A 20,562-nucleotide genomic window follows, 5' to 3' on the forward strand; every position below is an offset into this window, starting at 1 on the left:
CAGGTCTAGACTGATTAGAAGCACCTAATGAGGTTTTTTTATTCAATTAGCCAAGGTATAGTACATCATAATTTTTGATATAATGTTCAGTGATTCGTTAGTTGAATATATCACACAGCACTTATCATATCACATGCCCTCTTTAATGCCCATCACCCAGTTACCCCATCTCCCTATGCCCCTCTCTTTCTGCAACCCTCAGTTTGTTTCCCAGAGTCAAGACAATCAGAGAGACACAATTATATTAGAATATAATTAGAATATAAGGACTAGTGCAGAGAACAAGAGGGGTGCAGGGGAAAACTGAATAGGAAGAAATCAGAGAGGGAGACAAATCAGACGATACTCTTGACTCCAGGAAAAGAGTTTGGTTCTAAATGTAAATAACTCAGTAGTCATATTTGAACCTGAGCAAACAAAACAGGAAGTACTTCCCTTCATCAGCCATTCCTGGATTGGTATAGAACAGACTGGAAAGACTTGATATGCCCTGTATCCTGAGAGTGGGCAGACTGGGATAGCGCGGGGAAAGGGACTAAAAGATCATAAAAGGGTAATCATTTATGGGAAAGCACATGGGTTTCTTTCCTCAAATTTGAAACTAGAGATTCATCAGATTCAGGTACTCAGATAAATATCTCTCTATTTTGTTTTAATCAATAAAAACAAAACGATGAACAATGAGGTGACTATTTGGGGGCATACTAATGAAGACCAGTCTTCTGCCAGTGTCCTCCTTTGCTGTCTTCTCCTTTGATAGCCACCCTCTGCCACCACTATCTTGGGAATATCTGGACTTTGATGAAGCTGTCCAAAGGCAAATAGATCAGATTAGTATGTCATAATAATAATATTGCATAATATCTAGAAGTTGGTTCCCTGGTGGTGGTGTGGGAGACATGGTGGACAGGGGAAGGAAGCAGATATTTTTCATAAGATGGCATGAGGCAAAGGGAGAGAGAAAGACATATTTTGGAGGTACCGAGTTGAGAGAGAAGAGCAGATGGGAAAAAAGGCTCCAAGAAAAGGATAGGGTTGCTGGGGGCCTGCTTTTTTCTCCATTAAACAGTTCCGTGTTGAGGTTATTTCTGAAGACAAGAAGTGACACTGGATGACTTAGCCTTTGGTGTCCTTGCTTATCCATAAGCTTGTCCTATGTGTTGTGTGGCCTTCAGAGCACGTGCTCCACCACTGGCTGCTTCTGGGAAACTACATGTCCGTCCACCTGCTCACGTACCAGCTCATGTGTGTATGATTCTTCTGCAATGCCCTCTCTGAGTGTTGTGGTTTTGTGACAAAAGGATCAGCCTGAATTCACCTCCAGATGCAAATATTCAGTCCTCGCTCCGACATCCTATGCAATTTAATTTTCTTCTCTATCACCAACCAAAAATTCTGAAACCAATAGAGGAAATAACCCAAGGGATTACTTTGCAGGCCAAGCCCACTATGCTGCCGGGCTCCACCACTCCTGAAGACATTCCTTTTTATGACTTTTATTCCAAATGATAAACAGATTTCTGGCTACATACATGGCTCTGTTACTGTTGTCTTCTCTCCCCTCTTGGCCAATGAATAAGGCCACTTCTCAGTGGTGTTTTGGGGGTGTTGTGTTGTAAGCATTGGATTATGGAGCATAGTTCCTTTCCCCATTCACAGTATTTGTTACTAAACTCAGGTGAGCCAGGGTAGGAAGCACCAGGAAACTGTCTTCCCACCCAGACAAAGGTTACATTGGCAGAAAAAGGTAACCGACAGAATAGGAGAACATATGTGCAAATCATATCTGCTAAGAGGTCAATATCCAGAATATACAGGGAACTACAAAAACTCAACATTAAAAGAATAAGCAACATGATTTAAAAATGGACAAAGAACTTGAATACATTTCTCCAAAGAAGAGATATAAATGGCCAATAAGCCCAGGAAAAGATGTTCCACATTGCTGATCCTTACGGAAAGGCACATTGAAACTAGTGCTTCACGCCCATTAGGTTGGCTATAATCAAAGAAAGAGAAAATAGCAAGTGTTGGTGAGTATCTGAAGAAATTAAAACCCTTTGTGTTGTTGGTGGGATTGTGAAATGGTATAGTCACCATGGAAAATAAAAGGGCAGTTTCTCAAAGAATTAAGCATAGAATTACATATGATCTAGCACAGCCTCATCTTGGTACATACCCCAAAGAACTGAAAACAGGGTTTTGAAGAGATTCTTGGACACCCATGTTCATATAAGTATTATTCAAAGTAGCTAAAATGTGGAAGCAACTCCAGTGTCCATCAACCTAAGAAAGGATAAGGAGAATGTGGTATATGCATACAATGGAGTATCATTCAACCTTAAAAAGGAAGAAAATTCTGAATATGCACAACACGGATGAATCCCGAGGACGGGAAGTATTATGGCAACTGCCAGGGGCTGAGGGACATTGGGATGGGGAGTTAGTGTTTAATGGGCCAGAGTTTCAGTTTTACAAGATGGATGACAAGGGTGGACAGCACGAGGGCTGCACGATATAAAAGTAGCTCAAGCCCCTGAGCTGTACACTCAAAAGTGACAAATTTTATTTTATGTGTATTTTACCAAATGAAAACACTGTGGAAAAAGAAACAGTAGGAGCAGACTTAGAACCTGCTGCTGCATGGAAATTTGGGGCAGAATGGAATTTATCTACTGCCTCTAGACGTTACACGAAAACCAGAGCCAGAACCGAGTAAAGGCAGGCTAAGGGAGCAGTTGCAAAAGGCTTTAAGATGACCTTGGCAACGACCTCCAGGCAGGAGGGTCTGAGGGGCGCTGCCCAGGAAGAGGACCTACAGCATCCTCTTCCACAGCGAGAGACCCGAAAACTCTAGAGAGGAAAGCAGCTTCTGTAGAATAAATCGTGGAGTTTGGACCTCTGGATCCAGCACAGGTGTGAATCGGAGTCTCGAGGTGAGTGGGCTCTTGTGACAAGCTTCAACCACGTTGGTGATCGAAAATGTTTCTGAGTCACCAGAGAGATGAAGCCGGTGTCACAGCAGGGACGCCGCTGTCCCCGGTAGCCTGAGCAGGGCAGGCGACCGTCACTGCGCCGCGACAACGCAAGAGTGGCTTCCCTGGGGACAGGTGGGCACAGACCCGATTACAGGCCGACAACACAACACGGAGCCGCTCCAGCAGTGGTGACTGGTTGGACTCTCAGAAGAGGGCGGCAGCAGGATTCCATGTCGGTTAGACTCTTCAGGGACGTTGCCACAGCACAGGGAAAGTGAGTTTCCGTGTCTCCTTGCTTCGCCCCTGGGTGGACCTTTGCCACTGCCTCAACCGAGAGAGTTCGGCAGAAGGGATGCTCTGCGACCTCCGAAGCCAGGTCATTGAGATGCTGTGCATTTCCATGTTGCTTCCCCCGGACCATCCACAACCATCTGTGAGGCCGACCAAGCAGCTTTGTCGCTAATACGGACCGCAGCCCAAGGCCCCAGCCTGGGATGAACCACTAACCGAGGGGCAGCAGCAGGTGGCCGTGAGGGTGCCATCCCGAAGGCTCTCCTCCAGCCCGAGGTGAGCCGCCTGGTTCCACACGGCATGAACAAAGATGGGGGATTCCGCCTGAATTGTTGACCTTTGAGTAGAAGAAATGACTGTAGCCACGAAGCAGCCACAGGTAAGTCTGAAGCAGGATCCACAGATAATCTTTCCTTCCCTGGAAGGTGAGATGAATTCTCTTCTGCTGCTCTTTGCTTTGGAGATTTGTAAATCACCTACACGTCTCCCTTTCTAGCCTCACCTTCCTCACAGGAGTCGCTGCTTTTTGGCTCTAGCAATTGACCTTTAGCTTGTGGTAGCATTTAAGAGGGTTTGATTTAATTAAGGCAACTAGCCTGGTACCAGGAGACCGTAGGCATTTCTCATGCCCAGAAGAGACATGATGTTGAGAGTGGGAGAATGAGTCTAAATAATAAAACATCTCAGTTAGATCAAACATTATAAGAAAACTCCTATTTGCCATGAATTTTATGTGCAAATATGCATAAAATATGTTGTGACTTTTAAGTAAGCGATCTGGAAAACATTTTTTGGTTTTTATTTAACAGCAGAATTTCACCCCCATCCTGCACCTTTGGAGGTGTGGTTCCTGGACTGGGAAGTTGAGGTAGAACCAAACTGCTCTGCACAGGAAAGGCCTGTGGACCGGCCCCATGTCCACTGCAGCGTTATTCGCATGGCTGACATGGAAGCTGTCTAAGTGTCCATCGAAGGACGGATGGGTGAGGAAGATGTGGTCTATATACACAATGGAACATTCCCCAGCCATTAAAAAAGAAGGCAGTTCTGTTATTTGGGATGGGAATGGACAGACCTTGAAGGGATTAAGCTAAGTGAAAGAAGTCAGACTGTGAAAGACAAACACTGCATCGTGTTGCTTATGTGGAAATCTAAGATAGAGAAATAAACTACCTGAACTCATAGACAGTTGGATTGTTGGTTGCCAGAGGTGGGCATGGTGGGGTAGGTGAAACGGTGAAGGGAGCCGAAGGTCCAAGCTTCCAGTTATAAAATAAATATGTTATGGGGATGTAGTGTACGGCATGGTAGTATACATTGTAAAGTATTATATATCGGAAAGTTGAGAAGAGAGTAATCTTAAAACTTCTCAACACGAGAAAAAATTATAACTATGTTCAGGGATAGTTAAACTTATTGTGGTGATCATTTTCCAATATGTACATGGGTCGTATCATAATATTGTACCCCTATAACTCAATTATATCTCAATATTTGAAAATGCCACATTAACCTTGGTGCAGGGAAGGAGGGGGAGTGGAGAAAGAAAGGTATGTGGAGCTCCTGTGGCTGGCTCGCTGCCGATGGCTTTAGGGAGGATGGAAATGCCTAATGCCAGTTTCAGTTAGGAGTCTTGCTGTGTGGCTTACAACAGAAATCCTCTCCTTTGTCCATAGAATCTGTAGTAAACTCCACATCGCTCAGCCAGTATTCCTCGTCAAGTGGAGTTATTTTAGCCTTGAGCGGGGCTGTAAGGAGTGTCGAAGGTCATCCTGGCTCCCAAAAGGAGGCCCAAGGTAGGTCAAAGTACCACCCTTTTTGGGAGTGAGGGAATGCCCAGAGTGATTCCTTGCCTACCAGTGGTGGGAAAGTCTAAAATTAGAAAAGTCTTGACAACATTTAAACACTTTTTATTCTGGACATTTCCAAACATATATAAAGATAGGAAAGTGGAATCGTCTTTATGTGTCAATCATCCTTCAAAAAAAAACTTTCAAAATAATAATAAAAAAAAAAGATTCTCCATGTGCCCATCATTCAGCTTTAATATTTTCACAAATTTGGGTTTGTTTTTAAAAAGTTATAGTTTTTCATAAAGCTATATCCAAAGACACTGATGAATCATTGAACACTACATCTGAAGCTGATGATGTGCTATATGTTGGCTCATGGAATTTAAGTAAAAAAAATAAAGACACAAGAAATGTTGAGGATATTAATTTTTTATTAGCAGTCATTTTAGAGAACAGCACTGGAAATGTATTTCTTTTGAAATAAACTAGAAATTAAAAGTGCCTTGAAGCCATTGGAAACCATATGATTGGTTGAATTAGTTTCTAAGATGTGGGGTGAGATAGCACTCAACAGATGCAGTATGTGATTCTAGCATTTCTTTCACCACATTGTGAATGTGACCTGTAGAAACCAGAAGGAAAAAGGAGAGAATAAATGAATGAACAAATTAGGATTTATTAGTTTCATCTGTCTTCACAGTATCTTGTTCTAAGTATCAAAACTTTCATTCCACCCATCCCCTACCACCGTGTTTTGGCCTGTTTTGAGATCTATACCAAATCATGGCCCCTGGTTCAGTATAATCCATTAGAAAGTCACCATCTCCAGGTAAGAGTCACTCAAGTCTCCTAGGTTAGGCCCTCATTATGCTTCCTTGCTTGAAAGTTGCACTGATTTATTCTCCCACAATATTTGTTAAGTGCCTGCTAGGTATCAAGCATTGTTGCTATGTGGTTGAGGGAAACAATGGAGCGCTCCGTAGATCGCCTGAGTCGACTTCTGTTGTCAAATGTCAGTGGATCATCCACCATGTCAAGGTAAGGGTCTCCAAAAGGCAGAGAACACAAACAGTCTTTTTCATGGACTGTACCAGCACTGTCACATCTTCCTTCCCTCAGGGCTACTTAGGCATCAAATTCTGAGCCAAGTTGTTAATATAGGACTTTTAACAAATGTCACTGCTTGGAAAGAGAGACAACAGCCAATTCTCTGGAGGTAGAATAAGGAGGAAAAGGAATAAAAGAAAACTCCCTATCATGACTCTGCCTGAAACTGATGCATGTTAGTCATTTCAGGAAGCCATTGAAACAATCAGAAGACAAATGCTAGGATACAAAAATGCAACATGAGACGAACCAATATGTTCGTGAAGAAGACATCATTTTGTGGGGTATGTGGCAAAGAAGTAACTAGGAAAGAGAGAGATTGGGCCAGTGACAACTTACACTCTTGAATGATCCCCCTTGATCAAACACGCACAAAGACCTCTGGGCGGGAAAGGACTGTACAGATAATAGTCATTCCTGGGGAAAACTAAGCTTTGATTGCGAATTCCATGCGGACTGGCAATAAGAGATCAAAAGATAGGACACGTAAACTATTACCCACCTGTTTGAGAGAAATAGCTGCTCAGAAGATGAAAAATGTGACTAGGGGAGCTAGGAAGCAGGGAAATTAGCAGCTACCCAACTCTGACAACACTGCCACCGAAACATCCGTAACTTCTCATAGTGGGGGCTTTGGGAATTTTGGATAACTGGGTGAAATATCCATGCTGAATTTATAGAAACTAAAGTAGCTTCCCATAGCTTTGGAGGAGGGATTCTTATATTCTGGTGTTGCCAAGAACACAGAAGTAGGCACATCACACAGTCATACTTAGTATATCAGCTCATCGGTTAGTGTGGTAGCGGCACACCTAGGAACTAGACTTGGGGAAATGAATGGTAACACGTACACCTCAGCTACCTCCAATCATGGTCTGGTGAAGATATGCAGGGTGGCCCGGGACCTGTTCGCGGGTACGTCACACGGCAGACAGCCCCACAAGCCTCGGGACTCTCTCCTCTCCTTCCAGGTTTCCCGCTCTCAACCTATGCATGCTGACTACCGCCTGCTGGTGTCGGCTGGCAATGAAAAATCCTTTGTCCTCCATTTTGTAAGCAATGTTTCGTGTATTTGTGAGAGAGGACCAAGGAAGTAAAGGGTGTTATTGAGCGTTTGTTTTGATACAACTAAATCAAAGGATTTCCAACAACTTACCAAGCACCTTTTAGAAAGCATTCATTGCTTTTCTTTTTTCAATATCTCGCTTGAGTTGACAAAGGGTGCACAGAGGAAAACATCCCAGCCATAGGAAATCACCACAAATAGATCCCTGTTAAAAAACCAACAGCGGGTCCACACATAGGCTATAAATAGAGTCACACAAGTCCTTGCATTCGTAGCTTTTCAAAAACTCTTTAAAAGGTACATTTTATGTCACTGGTTTAGCATGAGGATTTTCATTATCTCCATTTTTCTGATGACCCACATGAAGGTAAATAACTTGTTCAGATCCCATAACAAATTGGTAGCGGCACTTGGTCTTTCTTTTCTGAAGCCTGTGCCCTTAACCGTATATGACATGACTTCAGCTGACCTGCAGGGTATGACTACAGCCCTCATCCTCTACCATAAATTCTGAGATGGCTTCCCTTTAAAGCCAGTTATAAAATGCACCAATTTTTCTGTAGTTTGTGAGCAGAGCCAGATGGGGCCCCACATTGTATCCCTCTAGCCATTTTCATGGACATCTCTCAAGTTCTGCAATGGAAGAACTTTGGAGCAAAGGGTAGATACACAAATTATGGGGGAAGGAAGAAAGAAGAGGAAGAATTTGTTTGGAAAGCCGTGGGATGGGAGACTTCACAAAGATTTGAGGGCCCTCTCAATGGAAGTGTCCAACCGGGTCCTCAATGACCTTCCGGGTGACGTGCCCTTGAAGGGATCCCTGTTCTGGCGCAGGAGGCCCGAGTGAACTGGGGAGTTCTAGTCTGATAACCCAGTGTTATTACTGCGTGTCTTGACAGACTGAAAGAATTTTGAATCCATTATTTGATAGCACTTATGTTCTTAAGGTTTGAGTTTAATATAATTCCCAATTTATAGTGTGAGCTCGTGTGGTGGGGTGGGGGGCAGCAGTGTGTACATAGGAGCTTCTAAACAGTGAGACTATGAGTGATTTTATTTTTCATGAAAAGAAATTTTTTCTATTGCTACAGTGCTTTGATCACCATCTTACAGTGTAAGCATTTGGGGCAAAGAGCCCACCCATGTCTATAAAAGGAGGTAACACTTCCCACAGCACAAGAGTTTGCAGGCAGTACATGAGCAACTGCACGTGAGAATAATATTCAGCTCACGGTAGGACAAACAGTGGTTGTCTCTTTTCTTCCTCCTTCTCTCCCGCACAGGTTGTGCCTGGCGAAGGGATGCTCTCCTGGCTGCGTCCACAAAAGAAGGGGTAGATCAGAGAGGTGTACTGTCGCAGACCCACAAAGATTTGCATAGATATGAAAGGGAAACAAAACAGAGAGCCTGAACAATATAAACCAGTCCTGGGAATTATTTTTAGGTCTGTTCAAAGGAGGAAATAGAGATACACTGTCTATAAATACTCCGCTTCATTGTATGTTGAGGAAACCTATAGCTAGAATCCTAGACCTAGAAATCACCTTGCACAACTTCCTTATGACAGATGAGAAAACTGTTGCCACCATGTGATTTATCAGAGAACATGCCGAGCTGTTCCCAAAGCCTCATCTCCAGGATCCAGCTAAGGACCCCTTCCTATATACCGTGTCTGGGTCTTGGGCTGCGTTGAGAATGTTACCATCACATCACGTACGGAAGTGCACATGCGTGACACCTCGCACACGATTCAGGAAGTCCCAGTCCAGGCACGGAGTTAAGAGCCCATGTGTGTTGGGCTACGTTAGGGTTAGCATGAATGAGGGCAGCCTCGAGTGCTGCGACGTCAGGGACCTGAGCGAGCACGCAGGAGAAATGAGGCCAGGGCCCTGCACACACCTCTGCCCTGAGAAATAGCTGAGCAATTCTCAGAGAAAAGAACAAAAAGAGAAGTAATTGTTTACTGAGCACGTATTACTTGCCAGGTCCTGTTTAAGCCCTTTCCGTACATTATCTCCCATGACTCTTGCTACGCCATTAAAGGGGAGGATCGGTGTGACCATTTATCAATGAGGGGGTTGAGGCTTAGGGAGACGAGCAACTTGCTCCCGGTCCAGTGGGAGCAGTGAGTGGGGCAGAGGCTACATTTCTAGGAACAGAATCCGTCGTATCACCCGTTTGTTTAAACCGTTTTCAGGGACTTCCCTGCTCACTCGGAGTAAAGCTGAGGTTCTTACAATGGTTCTCAAGGCCCTAGAGTTTCTAAATCTTGCTCGAATGTCACCTTTTTCTGTGACATCCTGCCCCAACCCTCTCACTCATTCGATTCCAGCCTCTCTGGCCCTTTCCAGTTTCTGGAACTTTCCAGATAAACTCTACTTTAAAGCCTTGGGCGATACTCTGTCTCCTGCCCGGCTCTTCCCCTGATGGGTAACTTCTTCCTCACCCTTTCACGTTTGTAAGAAAGCCTTCCCTCATCGCCTATTTAACACTGGAACTCCCTTTCTAAAAATGTGGATGGACATTGAATTTTGTTGACTGTTTTTCCTGCATCAGCTGAAATGATGATGATGGTTTTTCTTTTTGAATCTGTAACGACAGTATTCTGATACTAAGCCGTCTTTGCATTCCTGGGATAAACCTTGCTTGGATAAAAATAAATTTTGTAATGCTGAAAAAAATAAAATAGAATTAGAATGCTTCAACATTCTTTATTCCTCTTCTTTGTTTTATTTTTTTCTGTGCCACTTATTAGCATCCTATAAGGTTTTTAATGAGTCACAGTGTAGCAATCTTCTCCCAGTAGAGCACGAGCTCTGCCGTGGACAGCCATCATAGTAATCATTGATTCAGGCGAGAAGCTTCAGTGGACATTAGTCCCAGTGACTGAAGGACTATGAGGAACAGGGTGTTCACGTCTCTCTACCAGGTCCTTACTCGTTACGAAGGGGAAAATGGCAACCTTCGGTGGAGAACTTCACCAGAAGGTGGAGAACCTTACGGCGACACTCCCTTAACTAAGTAATCAAAGGAAACAACCATAATGGGATACAGTGATGGCGTGTGCATCTTGATAGGAAGCACAGTGACTATTACATCAGTTCTGTGGAGGTTCTGTCAAAGCGTAAACCCTAAATATATCCACGAGGACATATTTGACACACCAAATTGAGGGACAGTCTACAAAATAAATGATCTACACTTGGGGGGGAAAAGGCAAGGAAAGACTGAGAAACTATTCCCTATTGTAGTAGACTAAAGAGGAATGACAATCGAATAGAACTTGTGGTTTTGGATCGGTTTTCTTTTCATCCACAGAATGTTGTTGGGTTAATTGGTAAAGTTTAAATAAGACCCACAAATTAGCGAATAGTACCGTATCCGTGTTAAATTCCTGATTTCGATCATTGCATTATGGTTACAGAAATGAAGACCCTTGTCACTAAGGAATGCGTAGTGCCATAGAGATGCTATAGGACGTCAAGTCTGTCGTTTCCTCTCGATGTTCCCGAACAGAGACTAGACAAACAGGTGGAGGCGAGGAAATGAAAGGAGAGGCAGGGTTTCAGGGTTCGGGGCGTGGGGGTGGGGGTACTCAGGAAGCCCTAGTATCGTTTCTCCTTTTTTTCCCATTTATGATTTCTGCGGCTTCTCTTCAAGTTTGAAACTATGTTAAAATAGAGGTCTGAAAAAATAAAAAGAAACAGGATGTAAGCCACATGCACTGAGGTGCCTCCAGCATCTGGAAAGGACCGGGCGTGTTCCATGCACAGGACACATCTTCGTTGAAGGAGTGAGCACTGGCTTATGAGACAGACGTGCTGGCTTGCGAGGGATCTACCGCAGGCGCATCCCCCCCCCCCCCCCCCCCCCCCGGCTTCCTAACACACCATCATCCAGCCTACAGATCTGCGGGGTCCTGGGTCTGACGGAGAAAAGGGGAGAGGGTGAGAGCTCTCCGTCCCTCACCTGCGGCCACCGTCTCAGGGACGCATCTACGAGAACGCAAGATTTTATTACAAACATGTTCCCTGGTATGAACAGCGGCGCGGTCCCTGTCCATCATTTAAAAAATTTAGGATGGGAGTGGAGCGAAGATTAGGGTCAAGCCCAGGAGGCGAGGAGGGCAGTCGCGGCTGCGGTCCGCCCGCAGGGAGCCCTCGGGTGTGGCTCGTGCAGCGGGGCACGGGGACTCACCGGGATGCCGTAGCGCGTCCTGTACAAGGTCCTCATAGCCACGCTGGCCCCGCACAGGCAGCACTCGTCCATGTCGGAGGCGATCTGACACGAGAGGCACAGGGGGCAGAAAGTGCCGCAGAGGCCTGCGTGCAAGGGGAAGCCACAAAGAGGAGTTAGTGAGAGTCGTCTCGCTGGCAACGAAATCACGTTTTTCCGAAAGATGCTGGCTCCAGAGACGGCTCTAATGGGCCCCGGAGAAAGCAGCGTTTGTCGTCTGGCTTTTTCTGCCTGGCCTCTGGGGCCCTCCGTCCAGCAACTGGGGGTGACTCGTGAGTCACTGCACCGGGTCTGATTTAACTGCAGAAGCTCCTTCGCATGATCCTTCTGCCCTGCCCTGTGACATAGGGTCCCGCCTGGGGAGGAAATCTGTGGCGTCAGGATGTCTGAGAAGCCCTCTAAAGCCATGGGGGGTGTGTTGAGTGTCAAAACACCGAGTGAACAAATCATTAGGGACAATGAGCCAAAACAGATTCTAGAAGGTCGTTCGGGCAAAAGGACCCCATCACTGTTAGGAGGACGGACACGCCCAGAACGGACGGGATTTTGCTCTCAGCCGTTTACAGACTTGAGTGCGGCTCCGCTTTAGAGACGCCCTGCAAGGCCCAGAAAGGGCTCGAGAAAGTGACAACAAACAGGAAACTGTTCTCAGATATGCTTTGAGTGAAAGTCTATTTTGAAAAGTGCCGGGGTGGAGTTGTGGTGTGCGGTACCCTAGATGCGATGAGAGAGTCAGCAGTTCTTTGATGACTGTTTTTAAGCAAAAGACCAAAGATCTGGGAACTTCCATCACCCCCGGAAAAAGGAGGCTGTTCCTCACGCCTGAGGTCAGGAGGAGCCCCACAGAGAACGTCTGCAACCCGATGGCTCCGGAAAAAGTCTTCTCACTCCAAAGTGTGCTTTGTGGTGGGAAAGAAGTAGAAGTCGGGAAAGCTAAAAGCCTGTGGTGCTTTCTGAAGTGAGGCAGTGACAGGAGTCGGCCTTGAGAGCCAGAGCACACGGAGCAGCCTCGTCAGGAGCGAGAGGGAAGCAGAAGACGGAGCAACGCGTCCAGAGGGCGGTGAGCCCAAGAGCTGAAAAATGGCAGACGGCGAAGGATCTCGACAAGGGTCACCGACTCAAGGTCATGCAGGTAAAGTGAGTGGAATAGACTGGAAAAACCCCACAAAATAGCCAATAGCAGGCATGAGCAAATACGACCAACTAGAGAGTGAGACTCTCTTTTAATGGGATTGGCTCATGTTAAGAAGCAGCTGAACTCTGCCCTGTGTGATGAAGGCTCATCTTGCCAAATTTTCCAATTTTTGAGAGAAGTTGGAAATCTAGATTGGAAAGCCAGATCTTTCTGTATGCGTGAAATCTGATTTTGAGGTGTTTCCTGGTATTTTTAAATTACCACATGAAGCAAGTTCATCATGTACAGGACAAACAAAGCACATCTGGTGGCTAAACCCACCCATGGCTTGCAACTTGTGACTCCGAGTTGGCCACAGAGTGGGAGCTCGGTGACAGGAGAAGCAGACAAGTTTTATTAGGTCAGGAGCCTGCGTTCCGGCAGCCGGGGAGGAGAGTGATGACTTACAAATCCCCAGGTCGTCGCAGCAGTCAAATACGCCGGTCTGCCAGTCACTGTTCATCACCCCCCCCGCGCCGTATCCCGCGCCGTATCCCGGCTGCGAAACAACTGGATTCATTTCTACGGCGAGTTCCAGAGGGCACTGCCTGTGAAAACAAACCAGCGCCGTGTGAGGCACCCACCTGCTCTGGGAGGGTATCGTGAAGCCGGCTGAGCAGACCTCTCAAACCACCTCTCCTGATCACGGTGGCCGCCCTCCACTCACTCAGCAAGACGTTTCTAGACTATCGTCTGTGCTCGATAATGAGAGACGTCAGGGACATGGGGTGGGGGTTCCTTCCACAGGTTTTCTGGGGGTTTATTGCCCCTTCCTCTGATCCTTTTTATCAGCAGGATGATTTTTTTCCTTCTATTTCAAGACAACCTTCCTAAACAGTCTCTCTTGCACATGCGGTGTTCTATTTAACAGCGATTGTAATAACTTTTACGACGCTATTGCACAGGCATCACCTCAATTGTCCCTCAATCGAGCCTTGTGAGACAGAGTTCTTTACTTGTGCAAGAAAGTTCTCGTCACACCGATGCTTCTAGATAACGCCAGTCCTCACTGCATAATTGCTAGTCGTATCCTGGTAGCTGGAGTTTTAACAGATGTCCCTGGTTACTTAAAAAAAAGTCAAAAAAACCCCAAAACCAATTAACTTCTTTTTGTGAAATCATCAGGCCAGAATCTGGGGGGGGGGGGAGCGGGGGCTGGACTTCAAGCTTCCACAGAAAAATCCAGTAGTGGCAAAACCACTAAAAACAGTGTCCCTTGAACAAAGTGGTGCCTACATGCATCTCAGACTTCATCCAGCGATCAAGCGAAGTCTCCTGGGCTCTACCCAGTCGGGACTCCTAGGGGAGAGGATGCATCTGGCCTCACAACGGCTAATGTAAAACTTTCTTCTTCACTACTTCACATCTGACCCTGCGCCATGCTCTGCGGTCCTCAGCCTGGCTCGCCTCTCACACTCCCCTTAGCCAGGTGCAAGGACATCCAGCCCCATTACCCATCCCCTCTCTTCCCTGTCGCCGGGAAGGCCCAGTCAAAGGTGTTCCCAGAGCACTTCTCAGTCTGGACTGTGCACGGTTGAAAACACAGGTACTTGATGCCGACTCAGTAGCTGGGGTGGACCCTCGGTAAGTAAAATTCTTGTGATGCAGACGGTTCTGCGAACTCTGAGTACAGGTCATTTCAGTCTCGCTCAGCCCTTCCCGGCTGGTCTTCTTAGCTCTTCCCTGCCCTGCTCTTTCTCCGGATGGATTTTGTCTCCACTGAGATCGTGGCTGTGATCACTTGATTCCCCACCAGATGAGTCCTCACAAAAGGGGTGGAGGTGTTCTGGAACAATAAGAGCAGGGCACTCCGACCACCCTTGAAGGCTGCCTCTAGCATTTATCATCAAGCATCTGCTTTACCACACGGAGGGAAAACCAGCCGACCGAGAAGGCTCTGTGATTACTGTCACCTCGCTCCAGGAACTACGGTTGAAACTCTACAGCTGGGTAAACATTTCGTTGGAGTCCAAAGGTCCTTCTCTCTGATGATTTAGGAGGACTGCGATAGCTTTCTTACTGTCATGTAATCATAGTGGGCACATGATGTGAATTCGATCTACTACCTGCGGAATACTTACAGAAGTTGAATAAATTGCACAGGTAATATGTTGTTCAACACTGAGTGTTAGAGATACACCTTTGGCCTCAAGGATGAATGACCCAATACCTTCAAAATACGTACTGGGAAAAGCATAACACAAAAGGTACACATAGCTGTTGCTGCTGCGGGTGTATCATTCAAGAAAAAAATATGCCAGTAAGGCTGTATTCTTAGTAGAAAATTACTTCTTGCAAGAATCAATGCTTGGGATGAAAAGACTCACATAACCGAACCAATCAGTCTAGCCAACGTATCGAAATGGAAAACTATGTGAAAGTTCAAGACCCAATCCTAACAACTGTTCCCGGGCAGAGACTTGATCTCAACAATTCTTCCAGCGCTTCCTTGCCCTTTGTGCAGCCTGGGAACGTCTACTTGCTGTGGTCAGTGGTTTACAGTTGGCTGTGTTTGGTGTAAAAACAAAATGCCAGGGAGCAGGGCCTCACTGGGTGGCTCAGTGGGTTGGGCCTCTACCTTCAGCTCAGGTCATGATCCCGGGGTCCTGGGATCGAGCCCACATCGGGCTCTCTGCTCAGCGGGGAGCCTGCTTCCTCCTGCTCTCTCTGCATGCCTCTCTGCCTACTTGGGATCTCTGTCTGTCAAATAAATAAATAAAATCTTAAAAAACAAAAACAGAAAAACTGGCTGGAAAATCAGTTCTGATAGGGATCCTAAAACAGGCATCTGTTGTGATTGTCCCATCTGCAAATCACATCTACCCTAGATTGTACTGTGTGTGTTAATTCGATTAACTAAATTCCTAATCTAACGCAGGGACTCCTGCCGCTTGTTCTGCAAACTCTGAATTCCCTTCCTTGAAGTAAGGTGTTTAGAAGTACATTTTAAGGGGCGCCTGGGTGGTGCAGTGATTTGGGCTTCTGCCTTCAGCTTGGGTCATGGCCTCAGGTTCTGGGATCAAGCCCGACACTGGGCTCTCTGCTCAGTGGGGAGCCTGCTTCCTCCTCTCTCTCTGCCTGCCTCTCTGCCTACTTGTGATTGCTATCTGTCAAATAAATAAAACCTTAAAAAAAAAAGAAGCACATTTTAAAAACACTCTGTACTGTATGCACGTGTTGTAGAGCTATTTGTACATTTTGTGCTTCTCTATGTGGCTGGATGTACACTAAGCAGCGGTGGTTCTTACGTTACACCATGCACAGGACTCACTTAGGATCCTTTAGCGTGTGGAACCTAATTCAATGGGTCCAGAATGGGACCTGAGGCTTGTCTTTGCTTTTAAAAGATTTTATTTATTTATTTGGCAGACAGAGATCACAAGTAGGCAGAGAGGCAGGCAGAGAAAGAGGGGGAAGCAGGCTCCCCGCTGAGCAGAGAGCCCGATGTAGGGCTTGATCCCAGAACCTTGAGAACATGACCTGGGCCGAAAACAGAGGCTTTGACCCCCTGAGCCACCTAGGTGCCCCCTGAGCCTTGCTTTTTAACAAACTCTGGGCGTGTGCCAGTTCTGCTGGTATCTGGCCCGCACTTTGACTCCTCAGGGTCTAGACTGTGATTAGAAACTGGGTTCCAATCTATTTTCCACCCGCTGTGTTCTTGGACAAATAACCTAACTTCTCTGTGCCTCAGTTTTGACAACTTTAAAATGAGTGCAGTAGCATTCTTCTCATGGTTTGTTGTGTTACTGTGATGAGAGTAGGTCGGCAGACCATGTCTGCTCAACACTGTTTCTTGTATGTCCGTGAGCTGACATAGGCACCCCGTGTCTATTTGAGACTAAATGTCGTTAAGTAGCGGGTCCTGTGACTGTTTCATAGTGCGGGGCCATGCCTGGAATCACAGCTCCCGAAAGCTAACATAGCGGGGCTGCGGTGTGCAATGGGTGTGGATCTGAAACCTTGGACTGACGCCATTGCTTTGATCTGGCAAGACCCAGGAAGATCCCATTACGTGAAGACAGTTTGAAAACTGTCAGTCTGGAGCTCAGTCATGAAGCACCTGCCTTCAGTTCGGGTCATGACCTCAGGGTCCTGGGATCGAGCCCTGCATCCGGGTCCCTGCTCCGCGGGGAGCCTGCTTCTCCCTCTGCCACTCCCCCTGCTTGTGTTTCCTCCCTTGCTGTGTCTCTCTCTGTCAAACAAATAAATAAAATATTTAAAAGAAAAAAGAAAACTGCCAATCACCATATATGTGGAAGAGAGAGTCTACAGAGTGTCTAAGTGCCAGGACAGCGGGTGGAAAGCCCGAGTGTGATCTGTTGCCGACGTGACAGTGGCCGGGAGCGCTCTACTTTCTAAACGTGCTCCCGTCTGCACTCTGGTTAATGTCCATCCCGTTCGTACTCCCAGCAGACTGCAGCATGCGGGGAAGGGGGCTGATAAGACGCTTCCTATCGCACACATGGAAACTGAGGCAGAGTGATACGCCAGGGCCAAGGGAAAGTCACGGTCGCCAGTCCAACACCTTAATTTATAATAAGGACATGAGCACGAAGAGTGAGTGTTGGCCGGCACCCTCTTCCCGGTCTCGTCGGGGGGGAAATTATATATATATATATCACATTATAAAACCCGAAGATAGAAAAGTGGACCAGGCGGCATGATCCAGTGGTTTCCATTATGGACACTGGCCACAGACTCCCAGCCTTCCAGTCACTAGCTAATGAACGACCCTGTGACTCTGTCCTCACCTGTGAAGTGGGGATGTGCGCAATGGTAGCTTATGAAGCCGTCAGGGTCACTGAACAATATTTGAGTGATTTGAGTGATTAGAGGGATGTCTGGCATGGGGTAAATTCTTCATGGGCAGCAGTTACAAAAAGGACAGTACTTGGCCCTTGAGGGAAATTGGTAAAATCCGTGGCCTTCCGTCACACGCTCCATACACTGTGGAGCACGGGCACGTCTTCCACAAGGCCGCAGAGGAAGGGGAGAGAAACAGAAAGTAAGTCACATGTCCAGGGAGACAGAGTGGCAGGGCTGGGATTTGAATTCAGTTTTTGGGACTCCAAGGCTCTTAAGCTTGTTTCCACAGAGTCTGTCCACCTGGATTATGAATCTCGGCCAGCTAGAGCGAGCAGACCCGCTCGGGAAGGAAAGTGAGCACTTCGTAGGGTGTGCCAAAGGTTGACAGTTTGAGACTGACTTCGCTTTCTTAAGTCTGCCTGTCAGTCGGCATGTATGTGCTTGTGTGTGTTTATCTAGGTAAGTATTTTTAGGGTCTTGATCCCAGACGCTCAGAAACTTCCTCTAGAGTTCCACCATGTGTGTTCAGGTAACTGGTTCACAACCAGGATTGCTTTGCACCCCGCCCCCAGGGGACATTTGGCAATGCTTTGAGCTATTTTTGGTTGTCCCCACTGGGGGTGAGGTGCCATGGTCATTCTCGTGGGTGGAGGCCAGAGATGCTGCTAGACACTCTGCAAAGCACAGGACAGCCCCCACAACAACTAACGTTCTGTCTCCAAATGTCAACAACAGTGCTGCGATGAGAAACCGTGGTTCAAAAACATCAAGGGCACCAGGAAGCCTGAGCTTCTGGAAGGTTCTAATGGCGTCTGATTCAGTTTCCCAGGGATGTAGAAACGGGGTCCACAGCAGCCAGACAGGCCGTCCTTGTGAGGAATGGGACCTAACACGTTGTTTCCTGGTCACACATGTTTCAAAGGCTAGAACCCGGTGATCGTCGCATGTCCCGGTTTCCCCGTGGATTTGTTCACACCCTGTTCTGAAATCCATCTCCTGTGTGGCAGGTCCTGCTTGTCTCTCCCATCCTGCCCACCTGTCTCTTTTTCTTCTGCTTCTTGTTCCTATGTGGACAGCAGAGCTCTCCAGTTCTACTTTTTTTTCCTCTTTCAATAAACTTCTTTTTTTTTTAATTTAAAGTCAATAAATATTTATTTAAGAAATTTTACACGTGATTCCTTCCATGCCAATCACTGTAGTTCCTCCAAAATCAGAATCATAATCTTCAAAATAGCCCTTTTAAAAAGAACTTTTGTTCAATATGGTAGAATTCTTTCCTTCAGTGGGATGTCTTCGATCTCCATTTGAATATGGACATAGTTCAAAAATTCCCTACCTGTAATCTTTGGGATCCAACTTCTTTACTTTAGGGCAATGTTTAGGGTCAGAGTAGGGGGATCTGCCTGGTTCTCAGACACCCTCTAAACACGAATGCATTCAAATCCTGCTTACCCCTAAACTATCACATCCTAGACTTGTACAGATTGTTGGGATACCCCAATACCCAAGATCTAAAAATGTGACTATGAGGTCCTTCACATGGTTTTAGCAGGTCCTTCCCACAGATTTAACACAAAGTTCTGTGAATAAAAGAAACCACGCATATACTCCAGAAGGTGTTTCCAATCATACGGGTCTACAGAAGGAGCACCATCGGGATAGACCTCCACTCTTTTGGCACACCTCCCACCGAAGTCCAGTAAACATTTAGTGAAGTGCAGAACTCATCAGCATGATCGGTGAATTTAACGTGAACTGTTCTGTCCTTGTGACCACAGCCTGACTCAAGAAGGACATGAGCAGCACCACAGAAGCTCTCCTCACTCTCTTAGGAAGTCCCTCTGCCTCTGCTGTGTTTGAGCCTTACGTCTGTTCAATTATGCGCACTCTGTGTTCTTCTGTGTCTGGTTTTTTTTGTCCAAAGTTAGGACTGTGAGATGCAACCATGGAGCACACAGCAATACTTCATTTATTCTCATTAACATATAATAAATCATCACACAGATGAAGTACAACTTATTTACCCATGCTGCCATTGTACGGTTTCCAGTCTGGACCATTAGGAATGGTCACCTCATGCTATGGACATTCTTGCACGTATCTTTAGGTGGACGAGGCATGTGTTCCTGCTGTGTCTGCCAGGAGTAGACCTGCTGGGTCCTAGGGTTGGCAGATAGTGCCAGACATTATTGTCTAGTGGTGGTGCCAATGTACACTCCCATCAGTAGTGGATGAGAGTTCCATTTGCTCCATGTCCTTGCCCCACGTCCTTGTCAATACCTGGTGATGCCACCATTTTTCTTTTGACCCAGAGGGTGCTACAAGAATCTGGGAAATGGAAGCCTATGCTTGAGACTGAGAAAAACAGAAATTATGGTTAAATGATTAAATAGAATTTAGGGTAAAAAAATAAAGGAGATTTAAATTGGAATAAGTAAGTCCCAAGTGATATCTGAGACATACTTATATTAGAACACTTTCCATTCTTTAGTTGTAATTCAAATTTAACTGGGCATTCTCTATTTACCTGGAAGGTTCTAGAAATAACTTTGGAATCAGAGAGTATCATGTTGGGTGGAGCACTTTCTGCCTCCCAGCTTACAGGAATGGGACTGGTGTGGGGGAGGCCAAAACTATGGAGCTTTCCTAGGCCGTGCAGGAAGCTGTCTCCCACCCCTCAGGGAGTGAACAGAGGCCAAAAGACACTGATGGAGGCCACGATTTATGATTTCTGTCTAAATTCTTAGAAGAGCATTTCCTCTGGGAATGCAGTTGTTTATTCATGGATCAAGGAAGGAAACTCAAATTTCTCGAACACTTTCTACTGCCAGTTACCACGTTAAGCAATCTCAGGCATGTGGTGGGATTCTAGCCTTATAACAACCTTTTCTCCTAATTTGAAATCAAATAGCTAGAGCAGTGTAGCCAGGTTCCCAGGCAGGTGAGCTGAAGCCAAAGTCCATATTCTTCCATTCTACCAAGTCCTACCTTCCAAGTCCTATCCTTGGAGGAGTCCCACTGATGCGCCTGGGGCCTGCATGGGCTCCATTCTCTCGGCCAGGCTCAGCTGTGCCAACCAATCTACCAAGCTCTTGAATGTCAGCCCTTGGG

General features: G+C 46.3%; 1 protein-coding gene and 1 non-coding gene across 2 annotated transcripts; both read right to left on the reverse strand.

Moving 5' to 3' along the window:
• Positions 1–5,482: 5,482 nt before the first annotated feature.
• LOC132016174 (placenta-specific gene 8 protein-like) lies at positions 5,483–20,493 on the reverse strand. Its single transcript, XM_059397321.1, has 5 exons — positions 20,440–20,493; positions 13,054–13,193; positions 11,433–11,557; positions 7,326–7,440; positions 5,483–5,684 (listed from the first exon to the last, which is right to left on the reverse strand). The coding sequence occupies exons 2-4, from the start codon at positions 13,163–13,165 to the stop codon at positions 7,336–7,338; spliced, it is 342 nt and encodes a 113-aa protein (XP_059253304.1). The 5' UTR covers positions 13,166–13,193; positions 20,440–20,493; the 3' UTR covers positions 5,483–5,684; positions 7,326–7,335.
• Positions 18,991–19,121, reverse strand: LOC132009541 (small nucleolar RNA SNORA18). The gene has a single exon (XR_009402005.1). It is a non-coding gene; the product is annotated as a small nucleolar RNA SNORA18 (small nucleolar RNA).
• Positions 20,494–20,562: the final 69 nt, after the last annotated feature.

This window comes from Mustela nigripes, chromosome 1, assembly GCF_022355385.1.
Source record: "Mustela nigripes isolate SB6536 chromosome 1, MUSNIG.SB6536, whole genome shotgun sequence".
Taxonomy (NCBI): domain Eukaryota; kingdom Metazoa; phylum Chordata; class Mammalia; order Carnivora; family Mustelidae; genus Mustela; species Mustela nigripes.

Excerpts from the sequence above, each read along its gene's own strand:
- LOC132016174 (XM_059397321.1), bottom strand. The coding sequence starts at position 13,165 with ATGAATCCAGTTGTTTCGCAGCCGGGATACGGCGCGGGATACGGCGCG. Across the intron at positions 11,558-13,053 it reads CTGCGACGACCTGGGGATTT|GCCTCTGCGGCACTTTCTGC; the intron begins GTAAGTCATCAC and ends CCTTGCACGCAG. Across the intron at positions 7,441-11,432 it reads GGACGCGCTACGGCATCCCG|GGATCTATTTGTGGTGATTT; the intron begins GTGAGTCCCCGT and ends GTTTTTTAACAG.